This window comes from Castanea sativa, chromosome 10 (assembly GCF_040712315.1).
Source record: "Castanea sativa cultivar Marrone di Chiusa Pesio chromosome 10, ASM4071231v1".
NCBI lineage: Eukaryota > Viridiplantae > Streptophyta > Magnoliopsida > Fagales > Fagaceae > Castanea > Castanea sativa.
In genome coordinates this window covers 15,282,239-15,298,971 of record NC_134022.1, presented here as the reverse complement: position 1 = coordinate 15,298,971, position 16,733 = coordinate 15,282,239, and the positions used below count along the sequence as shown (strand labels likewise).

The following is a 16,733-nucleotide window of genomic DNA, read 5'->3' as shown; positions in this document are numbered from 1 at the left end:
AGAATTGGGTGGGGCTGTGGTAAAATTGTGGGTTCCGTGGGGGGGACATATATACTAAGAATATGATTTGGGTTTATTAGCCCAACAAGCTCTTGGTGGGACCGGGACGGTGATGCTTATTGCTGGATGTGAGCCCAACATCTAGTACATAGACAGACAGTACCGATGCATGGTGTCCCATTTTTATACATATTCCTTGGGACTTTTTTGTTTTTACCCATTGAACTAGTGTGTGTGTGTGTGTGTAGTTTTTAATTTTTCCTTTCCCTAAAAGTCTTAGAAGGTTGAGTGAGAGGAGAGCTAAATGTAAAAATGGATTGCATTTGGCTTTGGCATTGTCGTCTCGTCAAAAGGTAATTTGTCATTTTTATTTATTTTCAGTCCTCGTATAACCGTTCGTTATAAATCTTTGCCAAGTGACAACCCATAATGGCAAATTCTTCATGCTCGTGTGGGCCCGAGCTCAACGGATTACCACTCAACACCTATTATTCTTGCATGCTCATCAAATAGGACGATCACTTTCGTCAAAGAACGTTAGCTAGTAGTAGTCTATGAGACTATGACCCTTAGTCCTTCGTAGGGCTTAGGCTTTGCTCATATGATGGGGTTCCAGAATATTGTTTGAGGCTACTGCAAAATGCAACTGCATGTCTCATTTAACTACAATTGGATGACCATTTCTTCTGAGCAATTACTCTGTCTGTTTTCTTTTTTGGTATTAGAGCAATTAATATTTTTATTTTCTCTCCCTCTTTTTTCATAGTTATAATAATGTGATAGAGAGAGAAACCGGAAATTTCTGTTAAAACCATCAAAATGTGTTAGATGACCTTTTTTTTTTTTTTTTTGAGATGAAAGCTAGATGAGTTGAATAGTAAGGGTCTAAGATGTATCTTTATCTTTTATGGGTTGTGTTAGTTGCCCGTTAACAACCATTTTTTTTTTTTGGCAGTAATAACAGTCTTTTTTGACAATTTTTATCTTTTTTTTTAAAAATGAGTTTTATAATGGAAAATCTAAACAAAAACAGTACTTATTAACATTTCCCATTTTTTATATAGGTTAACTGCTTTATTTGTACCACTACTTAATATCACACTGACACATATGAGACCCAGACTTCGTGTGTCACGTGTGGGCCAATTAACGTGTGTATTTATTTATTTATTTATTTTCTATGGTATGAAACTCAATTATTACAATAGTATAGATAGTATCAATCCCCTGCCGAAAGTGACGCCGCACATTATAGATGCTTAAAGCGAAGTACAAAACTCAATAACAACAACAATTACAAAAACAATAAAAAATATTTTGACAAATAAAAAAGAAAAACTGGACCGAAGCTAATTTTGTCAAAACTCACTTTTATAAAAGTTAGGTAAAATCTTTAATGGCGGTTTGTTATCGACCACGTGTCAGCTTAGCTTATCTTTAGCCATGAAAATCCCCCCGAAAGATTTAAAAAAAATAAAAAATAAAAAAATAATAGTAATAAACAAAAAGCCAAACGATGATGTAAACCCAACGGTCAAGTTGGGGGAACAAGCACGTGTGGGCCACGTGACTGACACCAAAGACAGTAAGATACCCAAAAACACCAACAAGTCTTGAACCCAAAAGAGGAATAAAATTCCAAGAACCCTTACTGTCCGTACACACTAAGCACACCTCTCTCTCTCTCCTCCCCCAACGGTCATATTTCACCGACAACCCTCCAACGGTCACATAGACTCTCACTCTTCACCGTGTGATCTCTCTATCCAACGGCCACAAAACGAAGTTTCCTCCAACATCCTTTTCACGCAACCATCATTTTTTTCTTTCCTTTTGTCCATCAATGCTTGTAAAATCAAATCAGTAGTCATTTACAAACACAGAAAGAAAAGCAAACGATAGAGACGGCCATGGCAGCGGTAGTGCTACTAGTAGTTATTGCTGTATAGTGGTAGAGTAAGTGAGTAGGGGATATAGTAGAAGAAAGGTGGGTGTCAGTATATAAAAGCACAAGTGTCTTATTGGTTATGGTTTTTTTGGGTACTGAGTGCTGCTGAGAGGTCTGTATTTGTGCTGTTAATAACTTCTTCTTCTTCTCCATGCATGTTTAAAGGGTCTTTTCAGAGCTTGGAATTCTGGGTTTTTTTTTTCTCATTCAGTTCTAGCTATGGTGTACTTCATGGTTTTTTCAAATGCTGAACTGGGTCTCATAATTTCTCAGGATTTCCTCCATGAGCAAGTATGTTTCTATATTTCCCTTCATATTGTGAGTTCCGTTGAGAAGAAAAATCATAGCTTTTCCCAATGAGTTTTCTCTGAACATTTTGGAATCCGATGATCATTTTCTGGTAGGTCTTTAAATTAGTTTATCAATTCTTTAATTCTTTTAGGGGTGGGGTATTTGCATATTCTATACTTGTGTTATTCATTGCATACTCTCATATATATATATTTTATATAGGAACACTCGAATTTGTGAAAGCTTTTGTTTTTCATCGGATTCCTATTGTTTTTATTTCTTAAAAATTCACACACTCACATATAGTCTGTCTCTCTGAATTTCTCTTTTCAAAATATACACTCAAGAGTTTCATATAAATCCATAGAATTCGTACAGGAAAAAAAAAACCCAATTATTTCATTCTTCAAAAAACAAATTTATAGAAACAAAGAGAGATAGTGAGAGAGAAATAGAAAGCAAACATATATAGGGTGAGTGAATTTGAAGTTAACAAAACAAAGAAAAAAAATAGAGGAAGTTTATAGAGAGGATGTTGGCTGGGTGTTCTAGTTCCACATTGCTGTCACCGAGGCATAGATTGAGGAGTGAAGCACCTGCACAGTTCCAAGCTTGCCATTTCCAGCTGCCTTCAATGAGCACACAGAGATTGGACTTACCATGTACTTTCTCTCGCAAAGACACTTCACGCTCGCAGCCCATTAGGCCGGTTGGGCTCTCGGTTGAGAAGCCAATTGAATCCAAGACCAGCACTTGTTCTCTTAAGCAGAACATCCGGCTTCCTCCTTTGGCTACAAGTGCTCAAACAACCAATGCTCAGACTGCATTTATTGAAGCTGCCAAGAGAGAGATTAAAGATGAGTTTTGGGGGGAGAAAGGAAAGAGCTTGAAGAAGAAGAGGTTTGCAGAGCAAGGATCAGTTGACGAGTCATGCATTAGCAGGGCCAAGAGGAAAAGGGGTAGCAGTGATAATGGGAAAAGCAATGACATTCTTGAAGGTGGAGGTGATAGTTTGAGTTTAGGTCAATTGGGTGCTGGGAACTTTTGGTTTCAACCAAGTTTTGAGGTGTCGCGAAATTTCACAGGCCTTATTAACCCCCCTCAAGTTCCTTTTACTCTGACATGTTCAGGGGATGAAGAGAGGGTTTGTTATGTGCCTGGTGAAGTGATTCAACAACCTTTGTCAAACAATCCTTGGGTGAACTCAGTTGTGACTGAGATTACAGTCACAGACCTTGGTGAGAAGGATGGTGAGACAAGCCATGGGCCAGTGAAGGAAGCCTCAGGTTCGAGTACTTCATCAGAGAGCCAAAGCTTGGGCCTTAGGTTACATGAGAATGTCTCAGAACAAGAAGTGGGAAATGGGTCTAATAGGAATCCTTATTCATATGATGTCAATGAAGTGGAGGCTAGGGAGGAGGACAACAACAACCAAGTGGAGCACCAGGGGTTTGAGCTTGTCAGCTTACTTATAGCTTGTGTTGAAGCAATTGGAGTAAGGAATACTGCAGCTATTCACCATTTTATAGCTAAATTGGGTGAGCTTGCTTCGCCCAAAGGAAGCCCTATAAGCCGTTTGTCTACTTATTATACTGAAGCTTTAGCAATACGAGTCACAAGGCTCTGGCCTCAATTTTTCCATATTAATGCACCTCGGGAGCTTGATCGGGTGGATGATGAATCTGGAACTGCATTAAGGCTTTTAAACCAGGTGAGCCCAATTCCGAAGTTTCTTCATTTCACTTCAAATGAAATATTGTTGAGGGCTTTTGAAGGGAAAGACAGGGTTCACATTATAGATTTCGACATTAAGCAAGGGCTTCAGTGGCCTAGTTTGTTCCAGAGCTTAGCTTCTAGGACTAATCCTCCAAGCCATGTTAGAATCACGGGTATTGGTGAGTCCAAACAAGAGCTAAATGAAACAGGAGATAGGCTTGCTGGATTTGCTGAGGCATTGAACCTGCCTTTCGAGTTTCATCCGGTGGTGGACAGGTTGGAAGATGTGAGACTGTGGATGCTTCATGTGAAGGAGCAAGAGAGTGTGGCTGTGAATTGTATTTTCCAAATGCACAAGACGCTTTATGATGGAACTGGAGGAGCGCTCAGGGACTTTTTGGGACTGATTCGAAGCACAAACCCCACGATAGTCCTTATGGCAGAGCAAGAAGCTGAACACAATGACCCCAGGTTGGAAACAAGAGTGTCCAATTCACTGAAATACTACTCTGCCATATTTGACTCTATTGGTTCTAGCCTTCCCTTGGACAGCTCGGTGAGGCTAAAGATAGAGGAGATATTTGGGCGTGAAATTAGGAACATTGTTGCTTGTGAAGGAAGGGACAGGTTTGAGAGGCATGAGAGGTTTGAGAAGTGGAGGAAGTTGATAGAGCAAGGAGGATTTCGATGCTTGGGAATTACTGAGAGGGAAATGCTTCAGAGCCAAATGCTGTTGAAGATGTACTCTTGTGAGAACTTTAGTGTTAAGAAGCAAGGGCAAGATGGAGTGGCACTTACTTTAGGTTGGCTAGATCAGCCTCTTTACACTGTCTCGGCATGGGCGCCCATTGATGTTGCAGGCAGTTCATCCTCTTATTCCCATCCAACTTGATTGCTGCAGGTTTTCTTTTCTTCATACATTCTATTACATTTCATTCCGTTCTTGCATACAGAAAGGGAGGGATACAGAATTCTTTGTAGGTAGGAAACCTGTCATCATTCTTTCATTCTTTTGTTGCAGATAAGATTGTCAGTCCATAGTGTCAGAATTATTTGTATGAATACTGTAGGTTGATACTGAGTTCTTGCAGGTCAGATTCCTAGATTTCAGACACTAGTATTTGGAGTCAATTTGTGTTTATTCTTTAATTCTTTATGTAAGCTGAAATTCTTTGTTAGTCATTTTTCATTCTATTGTCTTTGTTGGAGGGTTACTCATCCATGTAGTCAGAAACTGGATTTGTTATATATGATATGATTTCATTGATTTGTGTTTAGTTATAACTCATTCTTCAATCCTTCATTCCCGTAATAGCCAATAGGTGGCTATTTTTCTTTTTACTTATCAAAAAAGAAAAAGAGAGTAGTTTATGAATTCTAAATAATGGCTATGGTTCTCACAAGAAATATAAAAGTGAAAATGTGATACAAAAATTATTAGCTGATGGGAATTATTTTGGCAGTATATAAGCATTGTTTGCAGTGCGGCTTCAGACCTGTTCTTTAAAACCAGAAACTAATTTTTAACTTTAAAGCATTGGAAATAAAATAAACCAGCTTTATAAAGATACAGCCAAATAATAACTTGGTAACATATGACCCAAATCACAGACTACATGTTTATTGCCAGTTTTCTTTACTTTCTAACTTTTGGAATGAGGTATAAAGGCTGTTCTTTCTTCAAAGTTACACCAAATTTCTCGCTCATGTCTAGCTTCTCAGGATCATATCCATGAGGAAGAGACCAATCAAAGAAGTGAATTAATGAAGCAAGAACTAAGGGTACTACTTTCGCAGCCATTGGTAGACCAGGGCAGATTCTCCTTCCTGCACTGAAGGGTAGAAATTCAAAATCGTTCCCTTTGAAATCCAGTGCTGAGTTGAGGAAGCGCTCTGGTTTGAACACTAAAGGGTCTTCCCAGTACAGGGGATCCCGTCCAATTGCCCAAACATTCACTAGAACTTGAGAATCCTTTGGAATAGTGTAGCTTGTCACTTGGTATGATTCAATAGCACGGTGAGGTAGTAGCAGTGGTGCAGGAGGGTGCAGCCTAAGCGTTTCTTTAACAGATGCATGTAGATAGTTTAGCTGAGGAAGGTGGAATTCCTTTACCACATCTTGTTTGATTTCTCTTGCAAGTTCTTCTCGAACTTTTTTCATGGATTCTAGATTCTTTATTAGTTCTGCCATTGCCCATACAATTGTTGAACTACTAGTTTCTGTACCAGCAGAGAAGAGCTCCTGCATACATGATAAAAATGCTATCTCAAGAACAAGTATGCTTATAAGTTGACCATATAAAGTAAAATGCCTAATTATGATATTGACCATATAAAGTAAAATGCCTAATTATGATATTGACCATATAAAGTCCCTAAATTATACGCACTGTAACAAACAAATTGGAGAGGATGTTAAAATAGAGACCAAAATCAAGGACTCAATGTGTCCTGATACTTAGAGCTCAGCTTGGCTAACTTGAATCAAGTTTGTAAACTTGAGCCCAAGAAATGCTCTTCCAGCTCTTGAGCTTGTTCATCTCCTAATTTCACACACACACACACACACACACACACACATAGAGAGAGAGAGATCAAACCAGGAGCAATTCATTGATTTGGTTGTCTGTAAAATTATTGTCAATCATAACATCCAAGAAGTCTTGTTCTTGCAAAACAACAATTCCTTTTCTTTCTCTTCTTTCTTTGATGATATCTGCCCATGCAAAACTGATACTCCCAATTAAGTCCAGGGTCTTCTTTTTTTGACCTTGAAGATCAAATCTACCTAAAATTGGAAAAAAATCGGATACATCTGGGGCAGAGATCACCTCCATTAGTTTCCTTATGAGTCCCTTCAACCCTCCACCCACACTTTCATCCTTCAAGCTGATAAAATCTCTAGATAAAAGAACATTACTTAACATGTTAAACACAGTAGCAAATATCACTTCTCCAATATTGACCACCTTACCTTCCATTGTGCCTAATAGTTCCACCATGTCCATCACCTTTTTCTCTTGTAAACATGCTTGAGACTCCAAGGCTTTGCCTGAGAACAGTTCAGCTCGGCAGAGAGTACGTAAAAACTTCCATCGACCACTGCACTCAAGAGACCATCCGAGTGATAGATTGTTGAGTTCTGACCTCATGTATGAGAACACATTGGGAACATGGCGGCCAGATAAGACTCTATCATGTGTCTTGAGAATTTCCTTGGCAACAACGGGTGATGACCCCACTACCATGAGTGTAGTTCCAAGCCTCAATGAGATTAGTGGACCATAGTTTAGTGCAAGTTGGGTTAGAGTGACATGAGGCTTCTTTCCCAGTTGGAGAACGTTGCCAATGATTGGCCATGAATATGGACCTGGTGGAACTAGTGGGGGCTTGAGTGGTGAAGATAAAATTTTGAAATGCCTGAGGATGAAAAGGAGGAGAGGCAGGAGAAGAAGTATAGGAATCAAAACAAGCATTTCTTCTGTGCCACTTGTCTGAGGGTTTTCCATGAACCAGAGCTGGTTTTTGCAATTAAAAAAGTTGTTTCCGATACTGATGGGGCAGGAATGGGGGAGTCAATATGTGTGATATTTTTCTCAACCACTGCATAATAAAATTAAAAAAAAAAAAATTGACCCGGTGGTCTAGATGTTGATGTCAATCCAAAAATGCAAGTTGATTGACTATCAATAGTAGAAGTTTTGTGTGGAAATGGGGATATTATTTCAATTTCTCAGTTTAACACTGTAGCACCATTTTTATTATTCAGGTCAACATATCTGAAATTTTTATTCTTTTTTTTTTAAAGTTGTGAAATTTTTATTCAGCCTAGTAGGATTTGGTCTTAACGGGTTTTCCCTTGGAATACAAACTTTGTCAAACCAAACCAAACCAAACCAGAACAAATTAGACCAGCACCAATGGAGTTGGAAATTTTCACATAATGGCATAAGAGAGGCCTTAACCCAGAACTGGGCTTCCTGTGAATATAAACATTTTCATCCAGAGGATCCAGCCCATCCTAAAGCGTGCATGCACCACATGCATGTTGCTGTAGAGACTTGTTTCTGTTTATACATATATTTAGGTTCCTAACTTAGGTTCTTCAATTCAATTTAACCATGTGGTTGTGGCTATATCGATCAATGAAATGTATTGTTAAATTTAGTTGTTATTGAAATAAGATGACACTTTTTTTTTTTTTTTAAGTGTTATAGTCAGTACAATCATATGGTTGGATTAGTGGCGGCGCCACATTGCTTTTAGGGATTCAAATGAATCCCTTGACTTTTAGTAATTTTTTGTTTTGGCCCAATGAAATAAAATTTTAAACCTCCTAATAGAAGCCCAACAACGAACCAATTCAACACTAACCTTTATCTTGGCATTTTTAGACCCAAAAAAAAAAAAAAAAAAAAAAACCAACAACAAACCAATTTGATCTATAATATAGAAGAAGAAAAAAAGGTCCAACAACAAAAATTAGTAATTTATTCATCTTAAATCTTTATTAAGTGAGTAATAAAGTGTAAACACTTAAAAACAATTAAGTGTGAGGTAGTAGAAATAGGGTGTGGGACAGTGGGGAGTGATGACAATTTTTTTTATTGTATTGTTTTATTGAATTCTTAATAGAGTAATGCAAAAAAAACACAACAAAAATTCTTCTTAATGAATTACAAAAACCAATAAGTTGCCAAAATTGAGTTGAATTATCAAATAAAAGAATTGAAAAGAGTAAAAACAATAACTAATAAATAATAAATTAGAGTATTCTAAGAAATAAAATATCTTCATTATAATAAGAAAAAATATGTCCAATGAACTTATAGTTTCTCATTTATTCTCTTACTAAATTTATGATAAGGAAATCAATGTATCACAAGATTTATCTCCTACCTAACAGAACTTTTGTTAACTTCAAAATATCTAATCTTATCTTCTTATTGATTAAGATGAAATAAGAAAATATTATCTATAGAGAAGTTCTTGTCAACTTCTTCAACACAAATTTAATTGACCCCCTTGAAAATTATTCCTGGAACCGTCACATGGTTGGATTCAATTGAGAAATCTATAATATAATATCTAAGGAATTATATTTAAAGTTTGCCTTTATGATAAACTAGCTTATAATCCTATGCATAAACATAGATACACTTAAAGATATACAATAAGATGCATAACATAATTCATATATATATATATATAATTTAAATGCTATTGATAGTCATTTTGTAAGGATATTATTAGGTATAAAAGGTAAATTGTCCATAATTTTTTTTTAATTATTGTGAAAGACTTATTTATTTATTTATTACGATTTATTTATTCTATACTTTTTAATTTTTGTACTTAATAACTCACTTAAATGAATATTTATGATGTGGTTCCACATTTAATTCTAAAATTAAGAAATAAAATTCTTTAAGAGTAAATAATTTAGGATACATGGTGCAAAATTGGAACTCTAATTTGGAGTTTTAATTTGAGTTTCTCTTAGCTTCATCTATTATTATATATATAGATGCCCCAAACCTGATAAAGTGTTTTACAAAAATTCTCATATGCTATGTGTTAATATCATTTATTCTCATATGCTGTCTTAAACTTTGATTACTTTAAAGAATAAAAACAGGATATATCATAATGTGATTGGTGAAATATAAAATGAGACTCTTATTTTGTGATAAAGAATTTTTATTCTTTGATTTATGATGGGGAAATTTTAGTACTTAAACCAAAGTCATAAATCCCTTAACCATATCATTTGAGCCAAATTTACGAATGTAAAAAATGTAATCATTATCCAATCACAATAAAAACTAAAAGCTCTAGAGTTTGAAGTTATTATAAATCTATTCATCCAATTTGAAGAAGAGTAGATCAAATTTTATTAACTCATGACATCATCAATGTATCTATCTAAATTAATTAATGATGTAATAAAATCTAATATACTTGTCATAATGAATAGATGAATGTGACAAAGTCAGGGCAACTGGCAATAAGTGGAGTAAACGAGAACGAGATTGTTGTTTGTGCTACAACCCATCACCGGAATTTATTGCTTCTAAGATAATGGATCAACTTCCATTTTCACTTCTCTGCAAATCACATTCATTGGTTCAACTTTTTACAGTCTCCGCAAGGGCACCCATTGATGTTGTAGACTTGTAGTCAGTTCATCCTCTTATTCCCCGCGAACTTGATTGCTGCAGCTTTTCTTTTCTTCATACATCCCGTTCTTGATTTCAGTTGTTGCAGCTTAGATTTGCGTCTGGTAAGAGATTTCTAATTACATTGTTTAAGTGCTATAGAAATACGTGTGAGTAAAAAAGTGTTGTGAAAATACGTGTTATAATTTTTAATCAACGAAAACCGTATTGGAGTCAATTTGTATTTATTCTTTAATTTTTTATGTAAGCTGAAATTTTTTATCAGTCATTTTCCATTCTATTGTTTTGGTTGGACTTGGAGGGTTACTCACGAACGATGTACGTAGTCGGAAACTGGGTTGTTATATATGATATGATATGATTTCATTGATTTGTGTTTAGTTACAACTCATTATTCTTCAATCCACCATCTTAATAGGTGAATATTTTTCTTTTTAATTATCAAAAAATAAAAATAAAATAAAAAATTTATTAGTTAATGGCTATGTGCTATCTGGGTTTGAGTCAGGTTGATGTTACATGAGGTTCAAGATTGCTTGCAGTTCAGTTTTTGAATTCTACCTTATGGCAACGGTTCTCAGAAGGCCTCTTAAAATGAGTATTTTAGATAGACAAGAGAGGGAGTAAAAGGAAGATTGTATTAGTGAAAATGTGATGCAATAATCATTCACATTATACAGTCAATCCAACAGCATAATAGGTGCTGATGGGAATTATTTTAGCAGTTTATTAGCATTGTTTGCAGCGCATAAGGATCTCATCAGGTTTATGACAGTAAACGAGCCGAACTTTGTCGAGTAATGCATGTTCAAGCTTGACTTGAGTTTGTGACAAGTCTAAAAGTAGTGTTTGAACTTGAGGTCGTGGGAAAGCCAAAAATCTTGAGCTTGGCTTGGCTTGGCTTGATTAATTAGTCAAGCCAAGCTTAAGTTTAATATTAAGCTCAAACTTGAGTGGCTTGATTAATTAGACAAGCCAAACTTAAGCTTAATATCAACCTCAAACTTGAGTTCAAGTCAAGATTTTGAGCTTGAGATTTAAAAAAACTACATTATTAAATGTTTAAATCTCTAAAATTAAGAGAAAAAATAATATCATACTCATTTTATTATGTATCTAGTCTTATTTATGATTAGGGATTATTTGAATTAAAATTTTACATAATTAAATTCATTCATTCATCATTCCTTGATTATAGCTTCAGAAATTGTTCAAAATACAATTTTTACATTCACGTTAGATGGTGATGAACTAGAAAAATATTTGTTTGTAACTATTATGATGAGAAAATACTAACATGTTTCATAACTTTATTTTAGATGATTGATAGTTAGGGAAGGATCATATGTGACTCACTTAATTAATTAATTAATTTTTAAATGTAACTATAGTCTAAAATGGTTTTTAGTCAATTTAGAGGGAAAGAAAAAGGGTATGGCTTACCTTCAGTACTTTTTTAACTGGGGGTTTCCTTTTATTTTAAATACACAATAGTAAGGGGTAGTGGGCTTTAATCTCCACATTTTATTTAGTTAGTGGGTGATGTGACAGTTTTTTATTAAAATAAAAGGAGATTCCAGTTAAAAAAGTACTAGAAGTAAGTCAAACCCAAATTAAGGTAGTGGGTAGTGGTCCCATGTTGGCTATGTCATTATTAAGATATATATAATAAGTATATTCAGTTAACACATATAAACTTATAAATAAGCTTTTGCTTGAATTGTTATGTATCAAGTTTAATAGCTCCCAAATTTGTTTGTGAACAAATTTTTTTGCTTGAGCTCGGCTTGTTTATTAAACAATCCTAAAACTAAGGCTTAAGTTTGACTTATTTATAAACAAACAAACATGAACAAGCTTTTTATCGAGCCAAGTCCGAGTTGTTCATGATCAACTTGATTCATTTACATCCCTATATGAGGAAGTGCATTAAGGCAACTCATTGAAAACATAAATTAATTTTCAACTTTTAAATAACTTGAAACAAAATAAACCAGCTTTATAAAGATACAGTCAAATGATAACTTAGTAACATATGACCCAAGTCACATAGATTACATGTTTATTACCAGAGAAAGTTGAAGAGTACACATGATGAGGAAACTGGAATAACAGTTTTCTTTACTTTCTAACTTTAAGAATGAGGTGTAAAGGCTGTTCTTTTTGCAAAGTTACTCCAAATTTCTCACTCATGTCTAGTTTCTTAGGATCATATCCATGAGGAAGAGACCAATCAAAGTTGTGAATTAATGAAGCAAGAACTAAGGGTACTACTTTCGCAGCCATTGGTAGACCAGGGCAGATTCTCCTTCCTGCACTAAAGGGTAAAAATTCAAAATCGTTCCCTTTGAAATCCAGAGCTGTAGTGAGGAAGCGCTCTGGTTTGAACACTAAAGGGTCTTCCCAGTACATGGGGTCCCGCCCAATCGCCCAAACATTCACTAGAACTTGAGAATCCTTTGGAATAGTGTAGCTTGTCACTTGGTATGACTCAATAGCACGATGAGGTAGAAGTAGTGGTGCCGGAGGGTGCAACCTAAGGGTTTCTTTAATAGATGCTTGTAGATAGTTTAGCTGAGGTAGGTGGAATTCCTTTACCACATCTTGTTTGATTTCTGTCGCAAGTTCCTCTTGAACTTTTTTCCTGGATTCTGGATTCTTAATTAGTTCTGCCATTGCCCATTCAATTGTTGAACTACTAGTGTCTGTACCAGCAGAAAAGAGCTCCTGCCAATACATGATAAAATTAAGTGCTATCTTAAGAACATATGTATGCTTATCAATTGGTTTGTCAATGCAAATAAAGAAGCAAAGCTAGTGAATAACATAGTAGAGACTCAAGAAAGAGACCAAGTAAAATGCCTAGTTAATTATGATATTGACCACAAATAACGGATTATTATTAGATACTCCGTAAATATATATATTTTTTTCTAATGGGTCTCACCCACTATCTGCCCACCTCCATACGAGAGAGAGAGAGGCAATATCCCCCAAACTACCAATAAATTTCCACAAACAAATTAGAAAAGGCAAGAGGTAGGTTAAGAAAGAGACCAAAATCAAGGACTCAATGTGTCCTGATACTTGGAAGCACTGGCAGAGCCGGTGGGTATTAGAACCATTTTACTATTTTGCCCCCTCTGACACTAATGAATAAACGAATGATGGTGATCTGTGGGTCCGACGTAAAGCTATATTTTTTCATATAAAAACAATTAGTGTTTGTGTTGACTTGACTCTCTCTCGCGGAAGTATTAGCAGGGCCCACAATATAATTATAAAAAAAAACTGTTATATTTTTTTATACAAGAGTAAGTCTTTTATTACATTAAATTTCATAATTTTTGTCACAATTTATTAAAGTAAGACTTGTAAATGGTGGATATAAAATGGTGGGTTCACGTGAGTCCATAATTCCACCACTTACTAGTTATTACGTGTCAAAATTGTAGTAAAATTGTGAAACTAATTGTAGTAAAGTTGTGAAACTAATTGTAGTACTAGAATTATTCTACATACAAACACTAATTTTAAGCACGCAACTTTTTTCACAAACAAGTTTCACAATAGTTGATTGTGAACAGTGAACACAACTAAAAAATTATCAATTGGTTTGTCAATGCAAATAAATAAGCAAAGCTAGTGAATAACCTAGCAGACTCAAGAAAGAGAATAAGAAAAATGCCTAGTTAATTATGATATTGACCATAAATAATCCTTAAATTATGTGCACTGTAACAAATAATAGATTATTATTAAATACTTCAAAAATATATTTTTTCTCTCTCGCATAGAAATAAATCTCACCCATCATGGTGCTCACCTCCATACGAGAGAGAGAGAGAGAGAGAGAGAGAGAGAGAGAGAGAGAGAGAGAGAGAGGAAATATCCCCCAAACTACCTAATAAATTTCCACAAACAAATTAGAAAAGGCAAAAGGTAGGTTAAGAAAGAGACCAAAATCAAGGACTCAATGTGTCCTGATACTTGGAACTTGGAAGCACTGGGGGGAGCTGGTGCGTATTAGAACCATTTTACTATTTTGCCCCCTCTGGCAGTAATGAGTTCACTTCCATAAAATAAAGTAACTTAGGTTATGTTTGGCACACAATTTCAAAAAAAAAAAAAAGTTTTTAAACAACATTTTCGTATTTTTATACTTTTTTTTTCACACATATATTTACGTATATTTTCAAACAACGAAGCACACATTTTTAAGTGCAGGTAGCAATCACTTAACAACCGCATTTCTTTTCCTAAACAAATGATAGTGATCTGTGGGTCCGACGTAAGGCTATATTTTTTTCATATAAAAAAAAAATTTAAGTGTTTGTGTTGCCTTGACTCTCTTTTGTGGAAGTATTAGCAGGGCACACAATATAATTATAAAAAAAAAAAACTGCAATATTTTTGTATACAGTCTTCTATTACATCAAATTTCATAATTTTTACCACAATTTATTTACGTCGCGACTTGTAAATGGTAGAAATAAAATAGCGAGTTCACGTGAATCATGATTCCATCACCTACTAGTTATCACATGTCAAAATTGTAGTAAAGTTGTGAAATTAGTTATAATACTAGACTTACTCCGCGTACAAACACTAATTTTAAGCACGCAACTTTTTTCACAAACAAGTTTCGCAATAGTTGATTGTGAACAGTGAACACAACTAACACTCATAAATTTATTATTTTTTCTCAATTACTCATAGTCAACTGTTCCAACAATTGTGTATTTTATTCTGAAAAAAGTTAGATCTATATTATCATTGAGCACTTAAAGTCTACAAATTTTAGAGTGTCCGTGAACATTTCTTTCTCATCTCTCGAAGTTTTTGTATAAACTCAAAATTTAGGTACTTAAAATAAGAGTGGAAGAAGAGTAGAATTCTACATATATTTTTTTAAAAGCATTCAAGAAAGTGAGATATGTATACAACTTTACATGTATATTTCTATATTCTTTAACATTTTCATATTGATTTATATTTTTCATTATATTTTGAGGATTCAAATTACATATTTAAACTTTATGTACTTAAATTATGCTCTTAATTTGATTGTAATTAAGTATAAATTGATTATGTTAGATTTCTTTATTTTGATAATATGAAATATGTGTTATGGACACAATTACATAAACACATAGTTTTTATATATAAAGAGAGAGAGAGAGAGAGAGAGATCAAACCAGGAGCAATTGATTGATTTGCTTGTCTGTAAAATTATTGTCAATCATAACATCCAAGAAGTCTTGGTCTTGCAAAACAGTACTTCCTTTTCTTTCTCTTCTTTCTTTGATGATATCTGCCCATGTAAAACTGATCCTCCCAATTAAATCCAGGGTCTTCTTTGTTTGACCTTGAAGATCAAATCCATCTAAAATTGGAAAAAAATCGGATACATTTGGGGCAGAACACACCTCCATGAGTTTCCTTATGAGTTCCTTCAACCCTCCACCCACACTTTCATCCCTCAAGCTGATAAAATCACTTGATAAAAGAACATTACTTAACATGTTAAACACAGTAGCAAATATCACTTCTCCAATATTGACCACCTTACCATCCATTGTGCCTAATAGTTCCACCATTTCCATCACCTTTTTCTCTTGTAAACGTGCTTGAGACTCCAAGGCTTTGCTTGAGAACAGTTCCGCTCGGCAAAGAGCACGTAAAAACTTCCATCGACCACTGCACTCAAGAGACCATCCAAGTGATAAATTGTCGAGTTCTGACCTCATGTATGAGAACACATTAGGAACATGGCGGCCGGATAGGACTCTATCATGTGTCTTGAGAATTTCCTTGGCAACAACAGGTGATGATCCCACTACCATGAGTTTAGTTCCAAGCCTCAATGAGATGAGTGGGCCATAGTTTTTTGCAAGTTGGGTTAGAGTGACATGGGGCTTGCTTCCCAGTAGGAGAATGTTGCCTATGATTGGCCATGGATATGGACCAGGAGGAACTAGTGGGGACTTGAATGGTGAAGATAAAATTTTGAAATGCCTGAGGATGAGAAAAAGGAGAGGTAGAAGGAGTATAGGAATCAAAACAAGGGTTCCTTCTGTGCCACTTGTTTGAGCCATGATTTTCATAAACCAGAGCTGGTTTTCGCAATCAAAAAAGTGGTTTGTGAGTTAGCTAGTAACTGATGAGGCAGTAATGGGCGTCAATATGTAATATTCCTCTCAACCACTCCATAATTAAAAAAAAAAAGTTTACCACCTGGTCAGATGTAGATGTTGATGTTGATGTGTATCCCGAAATGCATGTTAATTGACTTTCTAGTTAAGCCGCCCCTTCCACCAAGGTCATTGTTTAAGGCTTCCAGGAAGGAGGCCCTAAAATTTTGAAAAAAAAATTAGAAAAAAAAAATAAAAGTTTAAGAAGAAACTTTAAAAAATTTGATACATCTTTGTAACCAAAGAACAAAAAATTTGAAATATTCTTGTAAATATTAGTAACCCAAAAAATTCTTTGGTCTAAAAAAAATCAATTATCTCAAAAATATTATCCTTAACCTCTAGACAAATCAAAATTCAACATATAAAATGTAAATCCGGTCTAAAAAATTATCCACAAAACAA

At 34.9% G+C, this 16,733-nt stretch overlaps 3 protein-coding genes across 3 annotated transcripts; 1 reads left to right on the top strand and 2 right to left on the bottom strand.

Moving 5' to 3' along the window:
- Window positions 1-1,606: 1,606 nt before the first annotated feature.
- Window positions 1,607-5,232, top strand: LOC142614098 (scarecrow-like protein 28). Its single transcript, XM_075786644.1, has one exon. It carries the CDS (start codon window positions 2,772-2,774, stop codon window positions 4,845-4,847), a length of 2,076 nt encoding a protein of 691 aa, XP_075642759.1. The 5' UTR covers window positions 1,607-2,771; the 3' UTR covers window positions 4,848-5,232.
- A 260-nt stretch (window positions 5,233-5,492) lies between these two features.
- LOC142612883 ((S)-N-methylcoclaurine 3'-hydroxylase isozyme 1-like) lies at window positions 5,493-7,538 on the bottom strand. The gene is made up of 2 exons (XM_075785058.1): window positions 6,556-7,538; window positions 5,493-6,197 (listed from the first exon to the last, which is right to left on the bottom strand). Exons 1-2 carry the CDS (start codon window positions 7,462-7,464, stop codon window positions 5,592-5,594), a joined length of 1,515 nt encoding a protein of 504 aa, XP_075641173.1. The 5' UTR covers window positions 7,465-7,538; the 3' UTR covers window positions 5,493-5,591.
- A 4,587-nt stretch (window positions 7,539-12,125) lies between these two features.
- On the bottom strand, window positions 12,126-16,290 carry LOC142612871 ((S)-N-methylcoclaurine 3'-hydroxylase isozyme 1-like). The gene is made up of 2 exons (XM_075785046.1): window positions 15,333-16,290; window positions 12,126-12,861 (listed from the first exon to the last, which is right to left on the bottom strand). The coding sequence occupies exons 1-2, from the start codon at window positions 16,239-16,241 to the stop codon at window positions 12,256-12,258; spliced, it is 1,515 nt and encodes a 504-aa protein (XP_075641161.1). The 5' UTR covers window positions 16,242-16,290; the 3' UTR covers window positions 12,126-12,255.
- Between the last annotated feature and the right edge of the window lie 443 nt (window positions 16,291-16,733).

What these genes read in the sequence shown, in the direction of transcription:
- LOC142612871 (XM_075785046.1), bottom strand. Translation starts at nt 16,241, where the DNA reads ATGAAAATCATGGCTCAAACAAGTGGCACAGAAGGAACCCTTGTTTTG. An exon ending in AAATCAATCAATTGCTCCTG is followed by an intron (nt 12,862 to 15,332) that starts GTTTGATCTCTC and finishes ATGTATTGGCAG; the next exon opens with GAGCTCTTTTCTGCTGGTAC.
- LOC142612883 (XM_075785058.1), bottom strand. Translation starts at nt 7,464, where the DNA reads ATGGAAAACCCTCAGACAAGTGGCACAGAAGAAATGCTTGTTTTGATT. An exon ending in AAATCAATGAATTGCTCCTG is followed by an intron (nt 6,198 to 6,555) that starts GTTTGATCTCTC and finishes TCATGTATGCAG; the next exon opens with GAGCTCTTCTCTGCTGGTAC.
- LOC142614098 (XM_075786644.1), top strand. Translation starts at nt 2,772, where the DNA reads ATGTTGGCTGGGTGTTCTAGTTCCACATTGCTGTCACCGAGGCATAGA.